General features: G+C 48.7%; 2 protein-coding genes and 1 non-coding gene across 4 annotated transcripts in view; all 3 read left to right on the top strand.

The window, feature by feature from the left end:
* The window catches only part of LCK (LCK proto-oncogene, Src family tyrosine kinase), a 29,246-nt gene extending 28,205 nt beyond the window's left edge, over positions 1-1,041 (top strand). Inside the window, exon 12 of the mRNA XM_056845766.1 lies at positions 839-1,041. Coding sequence (XP_056701744.1) covers positions 839-1,041 — 203 coding nt within the window. The remainder of the gene's footprint in view (positions 1-838) is intronic.
* A 3,786-nt stretch (positions 1,042-4,827) lies between these two features.
* Positions 4,828-24,342, top strand: HDAC1 (histone deacetylase 1). Of its 2 annotated transcripts, none has more exons than XM_056846901.1 (14): positions 4,828-4,890; positions 8,636-8,748; positions 9,826-9,943; positions 11,103-11,177; positions 12,271-12,409; positions 14,861-15,002; positions 16,181-16,273; positions 16,707-16,815; positions 17,415-17,555; positions 18,912-19,020; positions 19,149-19,279; positions 22,350-22,496; positions 23,218-23,266; positions 24,185-24,342. In XM_056846901.1, exons 1-14 carry the CDS (start codon positions 4,842-4,844, stop codon positions 24,210-24,212), a joined length of 1,443 nt encoding a protein of 480 aa, XP_056702879.1. In that variant the 5' UTR covers positions 4,828-4,841; the 3' UTR covers positions 24,213-24,342. The 2 variants fall into 2 exon arrangements, with proteins under 2 accessions (XP_056702879.1, XP_056702878.1); XM_056846900.1 differs by having other exon boundaries at positions 22,350-22,502.
* On the top strand, positions 14,001-14,069 carry TRNAG-GCC (transfer RNA glycine (anticodon GCC)). The gene has a single exon. It is a non-coding gene; the product is annotated as a tRNA-Gly (tRNA).
* Positions 24,343-25,446: the final 1,104 nt, after the last annotated feature.

Below are 25,446 nucleotides of genomic sequence, written 5' to 3'. Positions count from 1 at the left end.
AGGCAAGTGGTGTGTGTGTAGAATTTCTCCTTTTGCGTAGGGACCATGAAAAGGCATTTTAAAGGTCACATTTTAAAAGAGCTTTGAGCTAGCATCAAAACTGACCCAGCATAAATGGCCATAGATACCGTAACCTTCCTTGGCCTGTATTTTGATATTTCATAATCTCTGTACTACTTTATTACTACTACTGCAGTTACTAACACTACTACTGCTGTTGCTGCCACTACCCCAATTACTACCATCACCCCTTCTGATAAATAAAAAAATGTAGTTTTGGGAAGGTTACCGTATTGCAGACTGGGGCAGCTTCTGTTAATTCCATTCCTTCCTTTTTTTTTCTTTCTTACATTGGGCTTGAGGAAGAGTTTTGTGAAACCTGAAAGCTGACTAACTGCGTTGTGATTGTAGTTAGCTCTAATAAAGCTGATAACGTTCCTGTTTGGACCGCAGCTACAGATGCAAGGATTCTGAGGTGTGCTTTGGACCTTTAAGGAGGCCCAGAGATGATTGATCCTGACCTGGATGGCCCAGGCTAGCCTGATCTCGTCAGATCTCAGAAGCTAAGCAGAGTTGGCTCTGGTTAGTAATTGGATGGGAGGCCCGCAAGAAATGCCAGGGTTGCTGTGCAGAGGAACACAATGGCAAACCACCTCTGTCAGTCTCTTGCCTTGAAACCCTCATGGGGTGGCCTTAGGTCAGCCGCAGCTTGATGGCCCTTTAGACACACTCACACACGCACCAAGTTGGTTGGGGGACATCTCCATCCCCAGTCTGTATATCTTTGTGCTGTCTTTCCCAGCCTTTTCTGATTCAGTGTTCTGCATTGTGACTGTAGGGATGACCAACCCGGAAGTCATCCAGAATTTGGAGCGTGGCTACCGCATGCCTGCACCTGACAACTGCCCGGACGAGCTGTATCAGCTGATGCTGCAGTGCTGGAAAGACATCCCCGAGCAGAGGCCCACCTTTGAATATCTGAGGCATGTCCTGGAGGACTTTTTCACTGCCACAGAGGGACAGTACGAGCAGCAGGTGTGACCGCAACACCAGACGTATAACCCTGACCAAATCTCCCAGCACACCGATCCCTTCTTAAAACATTTTGCAACGAGGAGCAAGAAGCACTGGCATGGCCTGGAAAGGCCCAATGCAGCCGGACACCAGAAGAAGAGGAGTTGGTTTTTATATGCCGACTTTCTCTACCACTTAAGGGAGACTCAAACCGGCTTACAATCAACCTTCCCTTCCCCTCCCTGCAGCAGACACCCTGTGAGGTGGGTGGGGCTGAGTGTGACTGGCCCAAGGTCACCCAGCTGGCTTCGTGTGTAGGAGTGGAGAAACAAATCAAGTTCACCAGATTAGCCTCCTGGGGAATCAAACCCGGTTCTCCAGATCAGAGCCCACTGCTCCAAACCACCGCTCTTAACCACTATGCCACACTGGCTCGCTACGCCCTCTGAGACCTGGAAGGCTTTTCCCTTAAGCCCCCATTCTATGGGGGAGGCTCTGGATACATCTGAGAGATTATTATTCCCTCTATTACCTCACATATTCTAGGGCTGAGAAACATTGTCCTGGGCTAAGCCTGCCTCCAAGCAAACCTGGCCTTCAGTGTCTTAATCAATGCCTGTTTAGACAAAGCCATCTAGGGTTGCCAACTCCAGGTTGGGAGATTCCTGGAAGATGTGAGGGTACAGCCTGGGGGAGGGCAAGGTGTGGGGATGAAAGAGACCTCAGCAGGGTATAATGCCATACATATATTATGACACCTTCCAAAGCGGCCATTTTCTCCAGGGGAACTGATCTCTGTAGCCTGAAGATCAGTTGTAATTCCGGGCGATGTCCAGGCACCAACTGGCGGTTGGCAACTCTGTCAGTGATGGGAGCACCCACCCTGTAATCCGAGACGCAGCACTTTGTTAGATTGTAAGCTCTTCGGGACAAAGCCCTATCTTTGTTTTTTTTGGTTTTTTGTTTTGCTTACGTTGCTCTGCAAAGCACCATGTACAAGGGTAAATATAAATAATCCAAGACAATAATAATCATTCTTAGTAGTGAGAAGGCCCTTTGCACATGCTCCTTGGTGACTACCGCACAACACATTCCAGCACTGAATGGTGGCAACCAAAGCCAAGTTCTGAAGTGAAACCTGAGTGAACCCCCAGTGCTGTAAATGCCCAGCAAAGATGCTCTATTACTATACAAGAAACAGTCCCTTTCGCTCTGAATCTTCTGCTCTAGCACGGAACAGACCATGGGTTATTGGTCTGTGTTTAGGTTTGTGCTGAACTTGGTAGTTTATCTCTTCCTAGGGCAGGGCACTTGTTTGGCATACAGAAAGTCCCAGGTTCAATCCCCGGCATCTCTGGTGAAAAGAGTCAGGTGATGTGAAATATCTCTACCTAAGACCCTGGAGAGCTGCTGCCAGTCTGAGTAGACAATACTGACCTTAATGGGCCAATGGTGTGATTCAGTATAAGGCAGCTTTGTGGGTTTCTCCCCACCATTGGCAGGGCACGTTCCCAAGAAGAGAGGGGGTCTCAGAAATCCCCCAACCCTGGTCCAAGGCAGGTGACTCAAGGAAGGGGAAACAGGTTGACTGTAAATGAATGCTGGGAGAAAGGCGTGTGGGGGTCGTGAGGAGCAGGGAGTGAAGGAAAGAGACAAAAATCGTGGCAAGGCTGATTAGGAAAAAAGTCCACGGGCATGTTAAAGACTAACATAAATTATTTCAATATTTGCTTTTGTTGACTCACAGCTCACTTCTTCAGATATATGCGGAAATCAAACTGGGTATCCTTATTACATGAAGGGGGATGAGAATGGAAGGCAGAGAATGAATTACATCATAAATCTCTGCGTAGGGAAAAAGGGAGGAAGCCAGTCTGCACACCATGTCATAGGTAGATTCCACCTGATTCTTTCCTGGGTGTCCAGGCCAAATCTCTGCTAAAGCGAAAATATTTTTGAGTATTGTTTATTTTAAAGATTGCTGCCCTGTCATTCTACAAGTAGGGTGCCTCACAATAAAGTTAAAAAAAACACAAAATGCAAAGTATCGAAATGCTTTTTTTTAAAGTAGCAGTGAGCAGGTCAGGATAAACAGTCCAAAGCAATGAAAATGGTCCAAAGCGATGAAAACCATCAGGGATATCATAAGCATCGGAATAAAATACAAAATAAAACCAAGGGATCTGAATACATCGCAACTGGCAGGCCAAGGGGATGAGAAACACTGTGAAGGTCTCTTTGCCAAATCCACGGCCATTGAAGAAGAGTTGTTTTTTATATGCCAGCTTTCTCTACCACTTAAGGAAGAATCAAACCCGCTTACAATCACCGTCCTTTCCCCTCCTCACAACAGACACCCTGTGAGGTAGGTGAGGCTGAGAGAACTCTAAGAGAACTGTGACTAGCTCAAGGTCACCCAGCTGGCTTCATGTGTAGGAGTGGGCAGGGCCAGAGCCAGTCATTTTTGCACCCTAGCCAAGGCTAGCCACTTGTGCCCCCTCCAATTGCTAACCAATTTTCAAGAACAGATGTCTTGTAGAAAAAATAAAAGCACAAAACTTTTTATAAGACATTATTATTAGCTATATTCTATAGCACTGTTGTGGTATCTATCTATCTATCTATCAGTTGTCAGTTTCATTTTTTTCTTCAAGAAGCCATTCTGTTGAAAACTGCGCCCCTCTGAGGTCTGCGCCCTAGGCAACCGCCTAGTTCTCCTAATGGTAGCACCGGCCCTGGGAGTGGGGAATCAAACCCCGGTTCTCCAGATCAGAGTCCACAACTCCAAACCACTGATCTTAACCACTATGCCATGCTGCCACACACGCTATTCGTCTGGCAGTGGCAGCTCGGTTTTGGCAAACTCTATCCGAAGTAGAAAAGGGCAAGAGTCCAGTAGCACCTTAAAGACTAACAAAAATATTTTCTGGTAGATGGATTCACTTCTAGCTGTATCTGAAGAAGTGAGCTGTGGCTCACGAAAGCTCAGACCTGGCCAGAAAATATTTTTGTTAGTCTTTAAGGTGCTATTGGACTCTTGGCTCTTTTCTACAACTGCAGATCTGAAGAAGTGAGTGTGGCTCACGAAAGCGCATACCCGGCCAGAAAATATTTTTGTTAGTCTTTTAAGGTGCTACTGGACTCTTGCCCTTTTCTACTACTGCAGACAGACCATGGTCGCTTTATCTTCGTTTAATCCCTGTTTCAGCGAGGATTCAGCCAGGATCGAACACGTGCGTTTCACTTAATGTGCGTTCGATCCTGGCTAAAACAGGGATTAAAGGAGGATAAAGCAACCATGCGTTTTCGCCCTAACACGGCTACCCACTGTGAATTATCTATCCGAAGAAACTTGGGGAAAGTTTTGGTGTCCGGGAGACGGAACCCGCTCGCTCAGCCTCCCCCGCCACGGCAATGGCACGCTCCTGCGCGGCGGGGGGGGGGGGAATCCCGTCTCTTCATTAGGAGCCTCCCCCTGCGCAACCACCCCTTCCGTCCTCCACGGAAATGGTACAACCCGCTCGGTCCCGCCCCGTCGCCCTCCCGCGACGGAATGGCACAGTCCGAGCAACTCCTCGCCGGCTCTATCTAACTTGTTGGCGCGAGTCGCCCCGCCTCCCCTGACTTCCGATTGGGTAACGCGGCAGGCGTTGGCGTCGCGATTGGTCAGGAAGCTTAGAAAGGGAGCGGGGCGGGCGCTGGAGGCGGTCTTTCCTTTCTCCGTCGGGCGCGCTCGGTTGCGTGGCGGAACTCGGGCTCGGACGGAGGCGCTGTCGGGAGGGAGCGGGAGGGGGGAGAGGAGGAGGAGGAGGAGGGGGAGGGGGAAAATGGCGCTGACTCAGGGGACCAAGCGGAAAGTCTGCTACTACTACGACGGTGAGTGGGTGGGGGGCTCGGGGGAGGGGCCTGGCGAGGGAGGGGGTGATGAGGGGCTTGAGGGGGGGCGAGTGAAGATGAAGGCTTTAGGGAAAGGGAGAAATTGGAGCTTCTTATGATTGGGGTGGAGGGGAACGGGGTAGGGAGGAAGGCGGGAGTGGGGGATGCGGTGGGGAAACTAGGGGAGGGTGGGGAAAGCTGTGGGAGAGAGAGGGAGGACTCTTGTCATTGGCAATTTTATTTATTAAACTATATATATATATTTATTAAACTATATATTTATTAAACTATATATATTTAACTATATATTTAACTATATATATATTAAACTATATATATTTACTATATTTATTAAACTATATATATATATATATAGTTCTCTATTATATAGTTCTCTGTTTGTTCTCTTCCCCTCCTCCGTTTTCTTGTCGCAACAGCCCTGTGAGGTAGGCTAGGATGAGAGGGGTTGGGGCGGCTGCAGGTCGCCCAGGTGGGGATTCGAACCCGGGTCTGATGCGGTGATCGCTACGCCAAGCTGGTAGGGGAGGGTGGTGATGGGGGTGGAAAGGCAGGGGAGGGCTGCTGGGTGGGGCAATGAAGAATGCAGGATGGGGGAGAGGAGGAAAAAGCACAGAAGGAGGGGAGGTTCCGGGGAGAGTCTGGAGATGATGGTGGACCACCAGTGATGAAGACTCTGGTGCCGGAAGAGGAACCATCACAAGGGAAGTCCTTGGAGAGGAATGAGCTGGTTGTAATCATTTACCAAAGTGTTTGTGTTACCCTTGTTGGGTGTGCTGGATGTGACCTCTAATCCATACAACAACCTCAGCAAGTGGTCTTATCTCCATACTATAGGTGGGAGGGAAGCTGAAATACACTGGGGGTTTGCTTGTGGCCCCTGGGGTGACATTTGATCCCAGGACTTCTTGGCTTGCACTGTTGGCTGCTGCTCTTGCTAGATAGGTCATTGGAGGTCAAGGCTGTTTGGGGCTGAGGGAAGCCTCATATGTGGGCTGTGGGTTGGGTGAGAAGGAAAGAATCAAGGTGGCAGAGGATGGATAGCAGCTGGAGTAGAATGAGAATGAAGGTGTGCAGGGAACTGGAAGTGAGAGGGAAATACTAGGGCTAGTTGGAAGAAGCAGGATGGCTGCTAGCAAAACCTAGTAGAGGAGTTCAGAAACATTATTGGCATACAGAACCTTTCATTAGTCTGCATTCCCACAAATAAGAACATTAATAATATTTTCCTTTAAAAGAGGTAAAAGACAACTATCTTCTAGCTGACCAAACCTTCCCTGCCCAACATTTGGGAGATGTAGGTTATCCGGGCTGTGTGACCATGGTCTTGGTATTTTCTTTCCTGACGTTTCGCCAGCATCTGTGGCAGGCATCTTCAGAGGAGTAACATTGAAGGACAGTGTCTCCTGTCAGAGACACTGTCCTTCAGTGTTACTCCTCTGAAGATGCCGGCCACAGCTGCTGGTGAAACGTCAGGAAAGAAAATACCAAGACCACGGTCACACAGCCCGGATAACCTACAAGAACCAATGAACTCTGACCGTGAAAGCCTTCGACAATATTTGGGAGATGGTTCATCCTTGGCGCTGTTTTTGAGGCCGGAGGCACGGGGCCTGAAGGTCAGCATAGAGGGCCCAAGTGTTGAGTGCCAGGTGCATGAAGAAGGTCTTGCAAAGAAATGGGGGTTTGGGGGGCTGCAAGAGACAAGTCTTTGATCTGCTGTGGGTAGGAACTGTGTATAGAGGATGCTATAGGTGGGTCTTGGAAGAGAAATAAGTGAAGCAGTGGGGCTGGGAAGGAAAACTGATTGAGGAGAGGCAATGATAATGGGGCACGTTCTTTAATATTGCCACCTCAGCCGTAAAAATTGTGGTGTCTTAAAAATCTGCTCAAACTCAACAACAATTCCCCCATCCCAAATATCTGCCTCTTATTTCCTTCTCACACTTCCCAGGGCAGCTTCTTGTGTCCGGGATGAGGCAGGCAGCTTTACACAGTGGGGTGGTAGGAATAAGAACATAAGGACATAAAAAAGCAATGCTGGATCAGACCAAGGACCATCAAGTCCAGCAGTCTGTGACCAACCAGGTGCCTCTGGGAAGCCCACAAACAAGACGATTGCAGCAGCATTGTCCTGCCTGTGTTCCAAAGTACCTAATATATTAGGCATGCTTCTCTGATCCTGGAGAGAATAGGTATGCATCATGACTAGTATCCATTTTTACTAGTAGCCATGAATAGCTCTCTCCTCCATGAACATGTCCACTCCCCTCTTAAAGCCTTCCAGGTTGGCAGCCATCACCACGTCCTGGGGCAGGGAGTTCCACAATTTAACTATGCATTGTATGAAGAAATTCATTCTTTTATCAGTTTTGAATCTCTCACCCTCTATCTTCAGCAGATGACCCCATGGTCTAGTATTATGAGAGAGGGAGAAAAGCTTCTCCCTGTTCACTCTCTCCATACCATACATAATTTTTTGGACCTCTATCATATCTCCCCTTAACCACCTTCTTTCCAAGCTAAACAGTGTTGGGTGCTTGTGCAGAGCAGGAAGTGTTTCAAGCGGTGCTTTCCCGAGGGTTGGGGTCTTAGAACATTCCCTCTGACCGCAACATAAGTCGTTTCCCTTCTTCCTGGTTCTTCTATTTAGCATAGTATCAGTAGGAGTAGGGTGAGCCACTTCTTATTCTAGGCTTCCTTTCCTCCCTTTTTCGGGCTACCGGGGCCATGTTTTCCAAGATGGGTAGCTTCCTTTACTGATGCTGGCTATAGTCACATGATTTAGCAATTTCCGAAAGGTCCAAATTCCTTGGTTTGCTGCATTTTTAAAGAGCCTCATCTGCTGGTAGCCATAATTTTGAAGTAGGAGGGTCTGGGCTAAAGCGGGTTAATTGTTAATCTCACTAAACCTTCAGTAAGAATCAAGCCTCAGAATTCCTTATGGGGCTAACATCTCCTGAGAGACGCCCCCACAGCAGTCTGGTTTTCTGGGACTACAGTGGGGTTTTTTGCATTGACTAGTTAAAAGTATGAAGGCAGCTGCAAGTCTTCATACACCTGTTTGGAGCCCCAGTTGGGCTCCAGTTTTCAAACAGTGTCCTACTGGATTGGACCATCTGTCCATCCAGACTTCGACATCCTGTTCTTGTTAAGGTGTTTAGGCTCACCTTAAACTTTCCTCCTAGGGAAGGGGTGTCTTTGTTGTCTTGGTGGTCCTTTTCTGTAACGCTTTATGATGCTTCCTTTTGGAGGTGGGGTGACTGTATTTGCGATGGAGTTCCACCGTTCCTGTCATGTTTCTGCAGCAGGGAACAGTGATACCTGCTGCCGGCGTGATAGCCTTCTAATATACTAAGCTGCCCCAAGACTTGAACAATGAGACCTGTGCATGAGTGTAGATGTGTGCTGTTAGCTATTGGAGCTGCTTTGCTCTGCACAAATTCCCTTTCTGGACATTTCAGTCTCTACATCTCACCCTCTCTGCAGCAAACTCGGTAAGCCTCTGTATAACTGCGTTCATAAATCTGCCTTTCCCTGAGCGCCAGGCCACTGTTCCATGTCGTCCCAAGCTGCTTATTCCCCCTCTGTGCCTGGAGTGCTGTGGGAAGTTGTGCCTAGTTAGATCTTCCATCCCTGCTAGCCCAAAATGCCAGCAGCTGAACCGCAGTTTCCTTGCTCGGGGCAGTTTGCTATGTAACTGGTTTGTTTTCATCTCACTTCTCAGGGGACATTGGGAACTACTATTATGGTCAAGGCCATCCTATGAAACCCCACAGGATCAGGATGACCCACAACCTCCTCCTCAACTATGGCCTTTACAGAAAAATGGAAATCTATGTAAGTATAATCAACAGATTTATTTTTACTTTCCACACTTAACCCGGGGCAAGACATATCAGTCAAGAAGCCATGTTCAAGAAACAAATGTTCTCAATACATTAAAAGAATTAGATCATCTTGAAAAGAAATTTGTAATCGGGATGGCAAGAGATAGATAGAACGGGCACCTTTTTAAGCTTCGTCAGATGTTAAATCGGGTGGGGAACCTCTGGCCTGCGGGCCATTTAAGGCCCGTGACGTCATCTGGTGTGGCCCGCGGACTCTCCCGTGGAAGCCGCCGCCATTGCCGCTGTAGGGCCGGGGTGCGCATGCATGTGTGTGAGGGGAAAACCAGCAAGGCTTCCCCCGATCGCCGGGCTGCTAGCACAGCCCAGGGAGTGTGTGTGTGGAGTGGGGTGGGAAGCCAGGAAGGTTCCACCTGGAGAGTGAGTGTGTGTGTGTGTGTGTGTGTGTAAAGGGGGAAGCCAGTAAGGCTTCCCCCAATCGCTGGTGAGAGTGTGTGTGTGTGTGTGTGGAGAGGGGGGGAAGACCTGCAAGGCCTCTGCATAGCCTCTCCTTAGTTTGCCAACCTCCAGGTGGTGGCTGGAGACCTGGCAACCTTAGCCTCTCCCCCCCCCGAGAGATCTACACCTGGTATGGCCCCCGAATGATGTTATAAATGGGCAAATGGCCCTTGGCAGGAAAAAGGTTCCCCACCCCTGTGTTAAATGAATATAACTAGGTAGCCTGTTATTGCCAATTAAAAATATTGTGATTACTTATGGAGCATATTGTGAGTTTTGCACAAATGTCAGCCTCTTTGCCTCTCTGTTCATAGTTTCCACTTCGTGTATTTATATAAATCTGTGTCTGAGAGTTCGTTTTATGCATTTGACTAAGTGGACTGTAGCCCATGAAAGCTTTTACCGTAGTAAAGCTGGTGGCCTTTAAGGTGCTCCAAGACTTCACTTACCAGTTCCATGTAATGAAATGTTTCAGTCTTGAAATAAACGTGGACAGCACTCGTGATAGCTTGAGGTTTGTTGAGATGGGACGGCCATGACCAAAGAGTCTTGAACTGGTCTGTTTTTGCAGCGCCCTTACAAAGCAAGTGCTGAAGAAATGACCAAATACCACAGTGACGACTACATCAAATTTCTGCGGTCGATTCGTCCAGACAACATGTCTGAATACAGCAAGCAGATGCAGCGGTGTAAGTTAACAAGGGTCATGTTCTGATGTTTGCTGGAACAGGAGGGGCAGGGCAGGCACTTCCTAGTCTGAAAGGGGATTTTGCACTGTAAGAAATAGCATCAGAGTTGAGCAGGGATTATAATACATAGAGCACACTCTCAAAATCAGTAGAGAGAAATTGTAGGCAACTACGTCCGTCTGAAGTAAAAACCAAAACCAAGAAAGGGGTTTGCGTATGGTCAGCCAAAGAAATGTTAACATCCAAACAAAATGACGCCAAACAGTGTACAAACTTTTGAGTTTACCAGAACTTCAACAGGGTGGATGTCACAAAAATAAAAACACAAAATTGGGGGGGGGGGAACAGCAGCGGGTGTTTTGGGTCATGATCGTAAGCTGGTCCAGTCATCACTCTGCAAAATGCTGAGCAGGCGTGCAGATTTTAAATGGTGGTGGTCTTGGGTTGTATCCCTGGTTTTCTGGGAGTAAGAAGCAGCTTCTCATTGGAAACGTAAAGGCTGGCAACAGTCCGAATCAATAAGGAATTATAGCACTGGGAACAATACTGACCTGCCATACTGACAGAGTACGCATGAAGTACTTGGGACCCTGTATAGAAATGCACAGTATTGTGATCATTTGAGTTCTTGCATTCAGTTCCATGTGACTAAGTATCGAGGCTGCTGGCTAAGCCTCCCCATCCCATGCCTCTGTAACGTTGAACTGTGAAAAGGCTGTGCTCTCTTCTCCGTAAAGCTCCCCTTTGCCATGCATTGGCTGTCTGCTTGTACAGTGCCAAGCTTAGACTACATGGATTGGTTTAAAGGGGAAATCTCACCTTTTTTCCAGACCCTTTACCATTTTTTATATTATTGCCAGATCTTCCTCTTCCCCATCTGTCTCTCCCCGTCCCCCAGCAATTGTTTTCTTGATTGGAAGAATCACAGAATCATAGAGTTGGAAGGGCCCATACAGGCCAACCCCCTGCTCAATGCAGGATCAGCCTAGAGCATCCTTGACAAGTGTATAGAATCATAGAACTATCCTAGTCTTAAACAGAAGCTGATCCAAAGGTCTTTGTTTCTTATACCTCTGTCTTGCTCTGCCTAGTCTACTTATAGTCTTTGAATAAATTTGTTGCTTGTCTTGTCAATATCTTTTTCTTTTTTTACCCCAAGTCAATGTTGGAGAAGACTGCCCTGTATTTGATGGCTTATTTGAGTTCTGTCAGCTTTCTACAGGAGGCTCTGTTGGTAAGTGTTAGTACTCAAAGGATGGATGAACTTGCATTGTGAAGGGGGAAAATCCTCTTTGAAGGGGATTTCCATTGCACAAGTGTTCTGACTTCACCTCCTGCCTTGCAAGGGGGCTTTGAAATTACAAAACAGTGAATAGTAATCAGCAGCACTCACAATTAGTGTCATTATAGACACTGTAGATAATTAGTTATAGGTGCATGCATATGTTCTCAACAGATACACAGCATTAGCAGCTGTGTAGTTAAAAACCATAGCACCCTGAATAGCCTTGACTACTTGATCTCATCAGAGTTGGAAGCTAAGCAGGGTCAGCCATGGTTAGTATTGGGATGGGAGACTACCAAGGAAGTCCAGAGGACATCCTCAGCTGTGCAGAGGAATGCAATGGCAAACCACCCTTGCTCATCTCTTGCCTGGAAACCACACTGTCGCCATGAGTCAGTTGCAACTTGATGGCATGCAATTATCATTATTAATTAAAAATCTTTTAAAAAATTTTAAATTATTTTTCAATATGATTCAGAAAGAAAAAAGGTGAGAAAAACACTTGGGGGGGGGGAGAAAAAACATAATCTACAAGTTGTCAGTGCTCAAGATCAACTAATCATAACCCCAGATTACTAATTTTAATAGAACTAAGCTGGTCTACACCTAGATCAATTTGATACAGTTAATAGAGAACAGTACTGACTACTATAACCGCTTATGTCTATTAGTTAAAAAATCTTGACTGCTTGTGCTAAGGGGTGCATGAGATGCTGTGATGCTAAAAGGTTAAGCAACGAGGCATTGTGAGAGTACATAATTCTCATTTGTGCAGGTATGATCCAGTAAGGTTTCTTGTGAGTCTGGTCGAAATTTCAGACTTATAGGTCAGTGACTGGTAGTAATCGACCTTCTGCTGTGCAACCTGAATGCTGGCTTTGCAGATTTTGGTGTCCAGCTGGGTTATAAGAATCCTGAATTCATCCGTGCAAGCTGTGGGTTGCCTCCTGCGCGGAATTCTCGATTTCCCTGACTCTGTACTTTCTCAGAGGGCTCTTTGCAAAAACTGTCTTGTGTCACGGGCTTGCAAATCTCTCCGCAGCCAGCGCGGTGAAGCTGAACAAGCAGCAGACGGACATCGCTGTGAACTGGGCGGGCGGCTTGCACCACGCCAAGAAGTCTGAGGCCTCTGGCTTCTGCTACGTCAATGACATCGTCCTGGCCATTTTGGAGCTGCTCAAGTACGTAGGGCGGCCGGCGTGCTCCAGAGTTCATAAAGAAAGGAGTTTCTAGTAGAGAAAACGACATGCCTCGCCCTGTGTCAATAGAATGCCCATCTGTACTGGGTTTTATCATTCTTCGGCCTATATGGTATAAACAGCAGCAGATGAGGCAGTAAAGCTGTTATTGGACTCTGCTGTTTCAGCCTGCTGGTGGAGGGTCGCATGATAGAATGGTCCTGCCTACAAAAAACTCCCTGCATGTAGTGGGGTGTTGGGGAGATTGGGCTCCTTCCTGATACGCTGGGGTTTTTTTTAGTTTCCAGTGGGAAGCATTCAGTCAATCCTTTCCCTTCTTCCCTCCCATGAATTTTGAAAGGGCTAACTAGCTTGCCTGCTGTTGGTGTAAAACAGGCTTGAGGCAATGTCATTTTCCCCTTTGGGCTGGTTTGCAAGGGAGGTTCTTTTACCATGAGATGTTCTATGAGGGTGGGGCAAAAGCTGGTATGCAGAGAAGTTTATGACTGTTCCAATCGTAGATCACGGTGGGTAGCCATGTTAGTCTGTAGCAGTAGAAAAGAGCAAGAGTCCAGTAGCACCTTAAAGACTAACAAAATTTCTGACAAGGTATGAGCTTTCTTGAGTCACAGCTCAATTTTTTTCAGATACAGCTAGAATGTGAGTCCATCTATCCTTAAGTAGAGAAGAGTGAATTCAGACAACACATTCTCTTGGGTTGAATAAAGAGCTAGGATTCCTGTCTCATTACCAATGCTGATTTTCCATGCCTACTCCTCCTCTGCATATCACACCTAATCCAGTCGCACATACTAATGTCATTTACTTGCTGTTGACATTTACATGCTATTGCCATTGGGTGTCTGAATTCGCTCTTTCTCTGCTTAAGGGTAGATGGGCTCACATTCTAGCTGTATCTGAAGAAGTGAGCTGTGACTCACAAAATCTCATACCCTGCCAGAATTTTTTGTAGTCATTAAGGTGCTACTGGACATTTGCTCTTTTGTACTATTCCAGGTGGAGTTTGCTATGAAGGTTAACAATTTTCCTGAGTCACGGTAACTGTGAAAGATGGTACTTCTCCCCTGGATGCTACCAGGATTAGCTTTATATACCCTGCGTTGGGGGGCAGTTTGGCTCCCCAGATGGCTTTAAGCCCATGTGTACTGTGATGGATTTTAATAGTTTGTTCCTGTGTGGGACAGGAAGAAGAGACTGGGACCCGCATTGATTCCTCTTCTAGCTTCATTTTTGTTTCCTTGCTTGAGATTTCACTTGCTCTTGCCCACCTGGTCAGCTCTTCCCACTCGAGATTTTGCAAGAAAGCCAGTTGCTGAGATCCAGACATGCATTTGAAGTCCCATCTGCAAAAAAACTTGCCCATGTGTGGCTTCTGTAGGGTGGGATAAGTGTCCCACTTTCCTGGACTTGACCTTCATACTACATATCCAGTTGGCTGGTGTATTTACCTAGCCTGGGTGCGTCAGGATAGCACAGTCACTGTCAGCCCATATTCCAGGTGATACTGAATCTCTTTGAGAGTTTGTCAAGGGCTGTAGCCAGCGTGGTTTGGTGGCTAAAAGCGGTGGGAGGGGCCGTGGCTCAGTGGTAGAGCATCTGCTTGCCATGCAGAAGGTCCCAGGTTCAATCCCCGGCATCTCCAGTTAAAGGGACTAGGCAGGTAGGCAATGTGAAAGACCATCAAGACTGACTTGATGGACCCAGGGTCTGATTAAGTAGAAGGCAGCTTCATGTGTTCATGTGGTTTGGAGCAGTGGACTCTAATCTGGAGCACTGGGTTTGATCCCCCACACGAGCGGCAGACTCTAATCTGGAGCACTGGGTTGTTTTCCCCACTCCTACACATGAAGCCAACTGGGTGACCTTGGGCTAGTCACAGCTCTCTTCAAGCTCTCTCAGCCCCATCTACCTCAGAGGGTGTCTATTGTAGGGAGGGGAAGGGAGGATGAGATTGTAAGCCGGTTTGATTCTTAAGTGGTAGAGAAGGCATATAAAAACCAGCTCTTTTCCTCTTCAGTGGGAAAGAGAAGTAAATAATGGTAGTCAGGACTTCTCAGACAGGCAACATTGTGTGGTGTGGCTGATCTTCCCCTGGAGTAGGCAGCTAGAGGGGGAAGGGGTTCATCAGCAGGTGTTCTGGGGCATGCTGTCAGTTCGTATGATGATGATGAGACCCCACACGCCTGGCCAGTGCCCCCTGGGGAATGGACTGTGAACTCTAGCGTCTAGGCAGTGTCCCCCAGAACCCTCTGTGCAATGCTCAGGGGTTCCTTGGCAGGCCAGTTGATATAGGAAGCGCTCCCTAAAGGGAGAAGCTTGCAAGTGGTGGGATCCTGACAGTCCTACCTACACAGAATGGCGTGGAAGAGGTGCTGTCGAGCAGGCATCATTTGAGCATCAGGTAACCAGCTGGACAACTGTTTGCCATCCCAGGTACCACCAGCGGGTGTTGTACGTTGACATCGACATCCATCACGGCGATGGCGTGGAGGAGGCCTTTTACACCACAGACCGCGTCATGACGGCGTCCTTTCATAAGTACGGAGAATACTTCCCGGGAACGGGGGACCTGCGGGTGAGAATGGAGGCTGGAGCAGAAATGTGCCCTGGAAATCCCCCAATTGATTTCTGTTTCCTTAAAATCTCACACTTGTTCTTCCTGAACAGTCTCTTCCCTTTCCCCACCCCCACCCCCATGGTGGAAGTGTATCCTGGGTGGCCCTCTTGTGCATCATCCCTTTCTAAAACCATGGCTTAGGGTTCATTAAGAATCCTCTCGATGCTGGACTCTCTGGCTTTATAGCATCTTTGAGCAGAGAACCATATCCTCTGTGCTCTTTGTAATTACACTGAGGAAACACAGGAAGAGACTGGTCTCAGCATTGAGCATTCTGAGGATCTCTTACTTTATTTATTTGAGCTGTGCTTCAAGCCCTTATGGAAGCGCGAAAAATTGAGCGATCCCCAAGTGAGACTTTGGAAACTGACCTGGGTGCTTGGGGTGGGGTGTCCTGGAGGCGGAGTGTGGGGCTTCTGGAGTAGATTACATTTTTGTACCGTAAGCCAGCCTGAAGGTTTTGAAAATGGGCTTGGGTTGGCTAGGTTCCCCCAACCCTACCCCAGTGCTGTTTTGTCAAATTCTGCACACTTGCATAAAGCGTACTCTGCCTTGCTCAAAAAGTATGTGCAACTGCCTTGGCTCCCAAGGAGGAGGAAGGTGGGTCAGTTAAAAAAAAAAAATGTCTAAAGTGATCATGGAATCATAGAGTTGGAAGGGACCACCAGGTCATCTAGTCCAACCCCCTTCACAATGCAGGAAATTCCAAACTACCTCCCCACCACACCTCCAGCGACCCCTACTCCATGCCCAGAAGATGGCCAAGGTGCCCTCCCTCTCATGATCTGCCTAAGGTCATAGAATCAGCATTGCTTACAGATGGCCATCTAGCCTCTGCTTAAAAACCTCCAGGGAAGGAGAGCTTACCACCTCCCAAGGAAGTCTGTAACAGGAACCGCTCTGTTAGAAAATTCTTCCTAATATCTAGATGGAAACTCTTTTGGTTTAATTTCAACCTGTTGGTTCTGGTCCGACCTTCTGGGGCAACAGAAAACAACTTGGCACCATCCTCTGTATGACAGCCCTTCAAGTACTTGAAATGGTACTTCATGTGTTTTGCTATTCTGGGGTCAGGGGAGAGAAAGACTAGATGAGATTGATTGTTCTGTGATACCTCCTTTATTTTACCATACTAGGACATTGGTGCAGGCAAAGGAAAGTATTACGCTGTCAACTACCCTCTCCGGGATGGAATAGACGATGAGTCCTATGAAGCCATCTTCAAGCCAGTAAGCTTCTCTCCCTGGTGCATCTTACTGGGGTCCCCCCCATATACATGCTGCTGCTCTTCTGTCATTGTCACAACTTCATTGTATTGCTGCAATATTTCCTGCGTGGGCATCTGAGAGCCAGCGTGGTATAGTTGTTAAGAGCAGTGGAGTCTGATCTGGAGAACTGGGTTTGATTCCCCACTGCTCCGCACGAGCGGCGGAGGCTAATCTGTTGAACTGGATTTGTTTCCCCGCTCCTACACGTGAAGCCAGTTGGGTGACCTTGGGCAAGTTACAGCTCTGCTAGAGCTCTCTCAGCCCCACCTACCTCACAGGGTGTCTGTTGTGGGAAGGGAAGGTGATTGTAAGCTGGTTTGAGTAACTGGTAGAGAAAGTCGGCATATAAAAACGAACTCTTCTTCTGACTAGCCTCTCCCTTTTTTTTGATCAGGTCATGTCTAAAGTGATGGAGACATTCCAGCCTAGCGCTGTTGCCTTGCAGTGTGGGTCGGATTCTTTATCAGGGGACAGGCTGGGTTGTTTTAATTTGACCATTAAAGGTAAGAGGGGACTTTGCTTCTTGCAGGCGGGATGGCATGGGGGCTTTTTCAGGACCTTCTCAAGATGTTTTTCCATCACGAGGCGAATCTCAGGATCTTTGACATGTTGCCGAACATGTCAGGGTGCATGTTTTGGAGCACATTCAGTTACTTGCAATGTACTCAAGTGTCCAGCGGGGGCACAGTGCTTGAATTATTGGTGCCCCCAAATTAGTAAATTTCAAGCAGCCACCTGTGCAGTTGGGCGTGGTTAAGAGCGGTGGTTTGGAGCAGTGGACTCTGATCTGGGGAGCCAGGTTTGATTCCCCACTCCTCCACATGAGTGGCAGACTCTAACCTATTGAACTGGGTTGGTTTCCCCACTCCTACACATGCAGCCAGCTGGTTTACCTTCGGCTAGTCACAGCTCTCTTCGAGCTCTCTCAGCCCCACCTTCCTCCCTGTCTCTGTTGTGGGGAGGGGATGGTGATTGTAAGCCGGTTTGATTCTTCCTTAAGTGGTAGAGAAAGTCGGCATATAAAAACCAGCTCTTCTTCTCTCCCGTCATGTCAGTTCTCCATGTCTCGACAGGGGCCTGACTTGCTTTCTCCCTTCCATAGGTCATGCCAAGTGTGTGGAGTTCATCAAAAGCTTTAACTTGCCCATGCTGATGCTTGGAGGTGGCGGCTACACGATTCGCAACGTGGCCAGGTGCTGGACGTACGAGACCGCTGTGGCACTGAACACGGAGATCCCAAATGGTAAAGTAGTACATATGTATATGGAGGTTTTTTTCCACCTCCCCGGGAGCTTTTACAGCTGCTCTCAGTTTGAGAGGAAAATGACACTCTATTGACATCAGAAATTTTGCACTAGAGATTGAATGCCCTCCCAAATACACACACATTGCAGCCCAGGCAATCCTAGTTGAATATACCGTATATACTCGAGTATAAGCCGAGTTTTTTTAGCCATGATTTTTGGCTTTAAAAACTTACCTTGGCTTATACTCGGGTCATTACGGTAATTCGCCTGTCGGGCCCTCTCCCAGCGCGCTCCCGCCGGCCAGCTGATGGGCGGGCTGTCCCGCCTTCTCCCCCCCACCCCACCTGATCGCGCCTTCTGCGTGGCGGCGGCGGCTTCTTAACCCCCACCCCACGCGATTGTTGCGCCTTTTGCACGATCGCGCCTTCTGCACAGCGGCGGCTGTTTCTTCACCACCCCACCCCACCCCGCCTTCTGCTGGGTGGCGGCGGCGGTTTCTTCCCCCCCCACCTCCCCCACCTCCCCACCCCCCCACCTCAGGCCGGTCCTCCCGCTTGCCAGCTGACCCTGCGGGGCCTTCGCACAGAGAGGGGGGCACCACCGCCGCCTGCCTGCGCACCTGGAGCCTGGTCAGGTAAGCCTGCGGGGGGGGGTGCATTTCCCCCTCGGCTTATACGTGGGTGCCTAATTTTTCCCCATTTTTGGAGTGAAATTAGGCACCTTGGCTTATACTCGGGTATACCCGAGTATATATGGTAGTGTAAAGGTAAAGGTCTCCTGTGCAAGCACCGGGTCATTCCTGACCCATGGGGTGACGTCACATCCTGCCGTTTACTAGGCAGTGCCTTCCCCAGTCAACTTTCCTTTAGCGCCCAGCGAGCTGGGTACTCATTTTACCGACCTTGGAAGGATGGAAGGCTGAGTCAACCTTGAGCTGGCTACCTGAAACCAACTTCCGTTGGGATCGAACTCAGGTCGTGCGCAGAGCTTGGACTGCAGTACTGCAGCTTACCACTCTGTACCACGGGGCTCGTTGAATATAGTACACAGATTCAATAAATCTGCATCCATTTGCCTGTGCAGAGACTCTCTCATCTGAACCAGGTTTTCCCCCCAAGCTGGCTGGTTTCACACATGCTTGATGATGTGCTTTCAAGGCACTTTACTGCAATAGTTTGCAAGTGGATTTTACTGTTTTCACACAGGAAAATCCACTTGCAAACGCCTGAAGTGCATTATTCAATGTGTGTGAAAGCTGCAGCTCTTGTGGCTTTTCTTTGTGCACGGTTTGAAATGCCTTGGTGCCGACCCAGTCCCATTTCAGCAGTGCGTGCCTCTTGTGTCTCCTGCAGAGCTTCCCTATAACGATTATTTTGAATACTTCGGCCCAGACTTCAAGCTCCACATCAGCCCCTCCAACATGACCAACCAAAACACAAATGAATATCTGGAGAAGATTAAGTAAGTCTTTTGCTCGGCTGTGGTGAGCTTTTGCCACGAGCTCTCTGTCCTCTTGCCTGTTGACCGCTGCCCCTTGTTCTGATCGGCTGGTGTGTGTGGTGGGGCATGTGTCTTTGCTTTGGCCCTAGGCAGCGCCTCTTTGAGAACCTGCGGATGCTCCCCCATGCTCCTGGCGTCCAGATGCAGCCCATCCCAGAGGATGCCGTGGCGGAGGACAGTGGAGAGGAAGACGAGGAAGATCCTGACAAACGGATTTCCAGTGAGTACTGGGCTTGTGAGGATTGTGGTGCCTTGTTGGGGGTTGTGTGTAAGTTGCTGTGTAGAAACCACTTGCTGTTTGAGTCTGTTTGGCAGCTCTGGCCCCGGCTGTTCCTTCTCCTCTAGAGATCTGAACCTCCTTGGCAAGACCCAAAATCTTTTTGGCTGCAGACCCAGGACTCTGAAATGGCCTGACTGAGGAGGTCCAAAAAAGCCCACTGCTGTCCTTAGAAAGGCAATATTCAAATGTAGACACTTCTGTGTAAATAGTAATTCTACCAAAACTTGCACAGAAAGGCAATCCAAACCTGCGGTTAACAAATAAATTGAACTTTAGAAAAGTTCAGAAAATTGACCTTTGAAAGGCAGCACCCTTCAGGAGAGCTTGCGGGGCATAAATCGATAAGAGTTAGTTTTCTTGGGATGTGGTCTGTATCAGTTGTTTTCGTCATGGTCTGTTGAGATTTTATGGTATCGTTGTGCAGACTGTGTTGTTGCTGGCCAGCTGTCTCAAATACAGGAGACGGAGAGTTCAAATCTTATAATGAATGTAAAGTTTGGGTGGCAGTAGGTGGCAGAACGTCAGGCTCTTTCGCCGGTGCTAGTCTGTGTAGAGCAGCCTGAATAGCCTGAGCTCTCAGGGCTCAGACACTAAGCAGGGGTTGGCCATGGTTAATAGTTGGATGGGAGACCACCAAGGAAAACGGGGGGGGGGGAGGCTATGCAGAGGAAGGCAGTGGCAAGCCACCTCTGCTCAACTGTTGCCTTGAAAAACAATGCATGAGGGGTTGTCGTAAGTCCAGTTGTCACTTGATGGCACTTTATTGTTATTCATCTGCGTGGTGACTGCCACCTCCCAGGTGGTGTCCTTGATGCCTGGGAGATATACATAGGTGTGGGTCCCTTTCTAACTGGCGAGGGCTCCTTCCGCTAATCAAGCACGCAACCCCAGGCTAGGAGAAATTGCCATCTCTTGGGTTTTCTGCAGAGGTCTGGCAAAGGTGGGGAAAGGCCTAGCCCTCTGGTGCTCTTCTACCGCTCTTGTGTCTTAGAGGGTTCCAGTTGTGCTAAAGAAATAACAAATAGAAGAGGCTGTTACGCCCTTGGCGCAAAGTTGGAAACAGGGTCCTGGGCTGACGTCGTTGTGCCAAAAAACTGTCTTGAATGCGCTACTTCAAAAAAAAATTGAATGCAGGCTTAAGCTTTGAAGGCCAATATTTTCTTAGATGTTTCCAGTTTTTCACGTGTGAGGGGGGCCTGGTCCAGAACCATTGGCTTGGCTTGAGAGCCAGCATGGTGGTGTGGTTAAGAGCAGTGGCTTGGAGTGGCGGACTCTAATCTGGAGAACCAGGTTCGATTCCCCACTCCTCCACATGAGCAGTGGAGGCTAATCTGGTGAACCGGGTCGGTTTTCCCACTCCTCCACATGAAGCCAGCTGGGTGACCTTGGGCTACTCATAGTTCTCTTAGAGCTCTCTCAGCCCCACCTACCTCACAGGGTGTCTGTTGTGGGGAGGGGGAGGGGAAGGTGATTGTAAGCCGGTTTGATTCTTCCTTAAGTGGTAGAGAAAGTTGGCATATAAAAACCAACTCTTCTTCTCGCTCTGAAACCACGGAATGAAAGCAAACACTGCAACTAGTGAGTGGACGGGTCAGCTGCTGTGTGGGAAATGGGAAAACTGGTTGGTCGGGAAGGAGATTCCCCCCTAAAGACAAAGAATCGGGAAAAGTAGAGTCCTGGATAGGGGAAAGGGAAGGAATGGCTGCTGTTGACAAGACGGCGGACTGGTCGTTGGACTCGCAACAGGGAGCCTACAGTCAGTTGCTGCTGGCTGTTAATATATAGTGATCCTGTGGGACTTCAGAATCTTATCTAGTGCATCTTAATCCTGTGCTTTCTCCAAGGGGGTTCAGAGTGGCGTATATCATTCTTCCTTTCCCCTTTGTCCTCACAGCCACATTTGTGAGGTAGGTTTAACAGGGAGCACAACTGCCATGAAGCTTGCTAGGTGACTTAGGCTAAAGTGGACCTTCCGGATCCTAGTCTGGCAATCCATCTTTTCTGTACCATCCTTAAAAGCGGAATGTGGTATCAGCTGTAAAATTCAGTATCCTGAAGATCACAGCTTTCTTCCTTTTTTTTAAAGAGCAAATTTCTTTGGTTGTAGAGTGTCTTGATGGTGCGGACAAAGGCCCTACTGAAGCCTCGGCCGCTGGAGGCATTGCAGAATACAATTTCCGTTGGTCAAGGCATTCTGGGTCCCTTAACCCCTAATGAGCAGAATCAGAATAAATCATGCAAAACAAGCTGTGCGAAGCTGCCCAGTATGCATAGTTGTGTGCCAGCCCTAGAATATGTTGGAAGAGTTGCAATGTCTAGTGTGCAAAGGAACTCAGAAGAAGACCCAGAAAGGGGGGTGGGCAAGTGGTCAGCTAGTTAGGGCTGTAAGGTTAGAGACCTTTCCACCCTTTTTTTCACACCTCTTGTCTGTCCTTAGACAGATTTTCTTAGAAGGCAAATTTCCTCCTCCTTCTTGGAAGTCATTCTACTCTCTCCTCCCTCCTTAGTTAGATAGGCAGCTCGAAGCTCCGTCTCTCAGCTTTCCTATCTAAATTTGCAGTTCCCTCAATAAAGGCAACTTTAATCAGTTAGTATGACCCTTCTCTGAGTACTTAGCATACTCTGCCAACAGAATCCAGCTTTTCTTGGTGCAGAATCCTTGAGTTCTTTTAGTATGCTTAACATACACAGAGGGGGGGAAAGCTAGGGAAAGTTGAAGGCAGCCAGTTTGTGAGACCTGAGCAATGCTGTCAATTATAGGATGTTTTAGAGGTCATTAATTCACATGGTTGCCATAAGCCGGAAGTGCCTCGATGTCTTATAACACACACAGCCCCATATATTCCTTAGTGGGGATAAGGTGCAGCACAGTGCCATTGCCTTGACACTGCACACTTCTCTCTGTGTTCGTGTACCTACATATAGTTGACTGTAACATTTGAAACTCTTCTCCGCCCCCCACCCGAGTGAAAAGTCTTGCATTGCTGATATACTTTCTGCTGCCCCGCAGTCCGCTCCTCTGATAAGAGGATAGCTTGTGATGAAGAATTCTCCGACTCCGAGGATGAAGGGGAAGGTGGGCGCAAAAATGTGGCGAACTTCAAGAAGGCCAAACGGGTGAAAACGGAAGAGGAGGAGAAGGAGGAAGAGAAAAAAGGTGAGGGTGAACCTGAAGCCAAACAGGACTTTATGCCTGGCATTTGGGGAGTGCGGAGGGGTGTGCAGACCCTTGGGAAGTTCTAGAGCCAGTAATGGTTAAGAGCGGCAAACTCTTAAGCTGGAGAACCAGGAAGCTGCCAAGGGGTGGGGCAGCCACAGGAAATGTCCTGCTTTCCACTTCCTCCATCTTCAGGCCCAGTGAATGATCCACGAGGGTCAGCTTAGGAGCAGGCCTTCCCTTACGTGCCCTGGCCCGAGATGCTTGGGGCTTTAAAGGCTAACCACCAGCATTTTTGCACTGCTCTGTCAAGCCCCACCTTGGGAGCCCATGAAGCTCTCATAAGACGTGTCCTCCAGCCCCTGGATGTGGTCTTCAGTCCATCTCCCTGGCTTCTGAAACTTCAGCAGGCATTTATTATTTCTGTAGCCAGAAGCACTAGAATCTGCCCTCCCTCTCCCTCCCTCCCTCCCTCCCTCCTCTTCGGCTATCGTTTTGGCTCTCTTCAGCTCCCAGGAAGCTGAATTCTACACTCCTTCTGTGTTTCTGTGGTGTTTTATTCTCGGGGCAGGGGGCAGAAGAATGGGAGCAAGAAAAGGAATGCAAACTAGAGAAAAAGGAATGCTTTACTATGCACTTTAGAGGTTGTGTGTGTAAATGCAGCTTCTGCACTTAATTCTTTATGGGGCAAGAAAAATGTGTGTTTATGTTTCCCTTCCAGAAGTCAAAGAGGAGGAGAAGGCCAAAGAGGAGATGGCAGAGCCCAAGGGGTGAGACCTCCTTGCCTGGACTGGCAGGGGCTGCTGTATTCCCACCCCCCGTGTGAGATGTTGGTGTTTTCTAGTAGCCGGTTCTCGTGGTCAGGCACCCCAGTAACTGCGTGTGTCAGTATCTATACAGAGTTTGGCCATTTCTGTTGCTCCAGCCTACCTTGTGGCTTGTCACACCTTGGGCACAGCCCACTTAGCCTCAAGCGGTGTGGCCTCTAGATGCTCGAGAACGCCTGTACGTTTTGCAGCCTCAGGTGGCAAAATCAGGAAGTTGAATATGTTCCTAGTGGGGCCGCCATACACTCAGGCACAGTTGCCGCTTACCCAGGAGTTTGGGAGGGCCGAGTCTTGCCCTCAGTGCATTTCTTGGTGTGTTTCCCCCCAAGCAGGGATGGGCTTAGGTGGAGCCACGTGGCCTCATTCTGACTGTCCCTCTGCTGCTCTTTCCAGGGATGAAGCAGCTCACTTCTGGAGGTAGCGGTGCCTTTGGGAGAAGCATTAGCGGGCTCCGCTTGGGCAGTTTCCCCTGAACAGAAATCGTTTGAGAGGCGTATGTATGCTCAGAGAGACAAAATAGCCACCTCACGGTGTGTGTGTGTGTGTTTTAAATCGACACCACAGTTTGGCAGAGGCGCCCACAGGGTGAGGTGAAGGGCCTCCCTCCGGTGATGGCATAGTTTGCTCTCCAGCATGGGCACAGTTGGAAAGAAAGGGGAGTGCACATGCAGGGTCAGACTCTGATCACACTTTCAACATGTTGACTCACAGTTGAGGAATCTGTTCTGTGTGCTCAAAAAAGGATTGGTGCGCCCAGACCTTTGAGGTTCCTTAAATACTGTGGGCCAGCAACCTTGCAAATGCTTGCTAGCCACCCGGCGCTGCTAACCATACCCTCTTCTTTTGCTTCCGTTGAACCAGGGTGAAGGAAGAGACGAAATCGACTTAAGAGGCTGGCAGCCGGGGAGCTGACGTTCCCAGGTTTTCTGCTCCCCCTCCCCTTCCGTTCCTTCAGAATTTGTATTTTATGTTTCTGTAGATATTTCTATATAAATATATTGTGGGGGGGGGACTGGAAATAGACCTGGGCAACATTTCCTTCTGCCCCTCCCTGGATAAGCCATGGGGAGGATTTTGCACAGCCCCGGCTTGAGAGAGCGAGAGCCCCTTAATCTCCTGTTCCTGCCGCTGCTTCATTGGGAACGTGTTCTTGTTTTTGTTCTTTGGGTGGGTGGGGAACCCAGACTCACTCAATTTCTCCTGCACTTTCTCTCGTTTTGAAACGATGAAGCTCCCCTTTTGAGAATTATATACTCCGGGAGCTTTGGTTTGCTCTCTTTTCTTGGATAGTTTTTTTTTTGAAGTATGGATACAGCCATAAAACCTTGGGAAACTTTGGGGGGGGGAAGGGTGTGTGCTAGTGATAAGACCGTTAATGCCCATGGAAGAATCCTTTTCCTTTCAGGCAGCTTGCAATAAAATGCTGCCTCTGAGCATCCCAACGCCTGGCTAACACAGGGGGCTCCAGCCTCAGCAGGTGTTGCCAAGGGCACAGGCTTGGTGAGTGCATATACTAGGGCAAGGAGGAGATTTGTGTGTGTGTGGGGGGTGGCCCTGTACCTGTCACTCCCTTTAGATTCCTGGGAGGAATATGCATTTTCTTCTTAAGGAAGGAAAGCAGTCATGACTGTGGATCTCTCCGGGATCGGTGCCTCTTGCACCAGTAGAACCTGGCTCTTCTGAATGCTGCTCTCCCAGCCCCTCCTGGTTTTGTGTCAGCTCCGAAGCCCCATAATATGTATTGGTGTGTGACAAAACAGGCTTGTGAGAGACGGCTCTCAGGCGAGGTCGCTTTCTGGAAGGCCTGTTTTAAACAGCGCCATGTTTGTTTGATACTTGGAGAGAGGGGCGGCTTGCAGAAGGCCGGCAAGCTGGAGCCTCTCCGGGAGGGGGAACGATGTGGGGCAGTGTCCTTTTGCAGAGCACCGCGGTAGGGGTCGGCCCCGAGCGGTGCTGCTACCTTAGCCATGTCACTCAAGGGGAGGGGGTGGGGGGTAAAGGGTTTTTGTTTTTTTAAGCCACCGGTTTACCTGGTTTTTAAGTCTCTTGGGCGCAAGTTTCGCGCAGATCTTCCTGCTCTTTGATAACTTGTTATTTGGTGAAATGAAAGATCATTGTATTTG

Source organism: Euleptes europaea, chromosome 3, assembly GCF_029931775.1.
Source record: "Euleptes europaea isolate rEulEur1 chromosome 3, rEulEur1.hap1, whole genome shotgun sequence".
NCBI lineage: Eukaryota > Metazoa > Chordata > Lepidosauria > Squamata > Sphaerodactylidae > Euleptes > Euleptes europaea.
The sequence above is the reverse complement of the archived record's forward strand: the minus strand, read 5'-3'. Positions and strand labels throughout refer to the sequence as shown.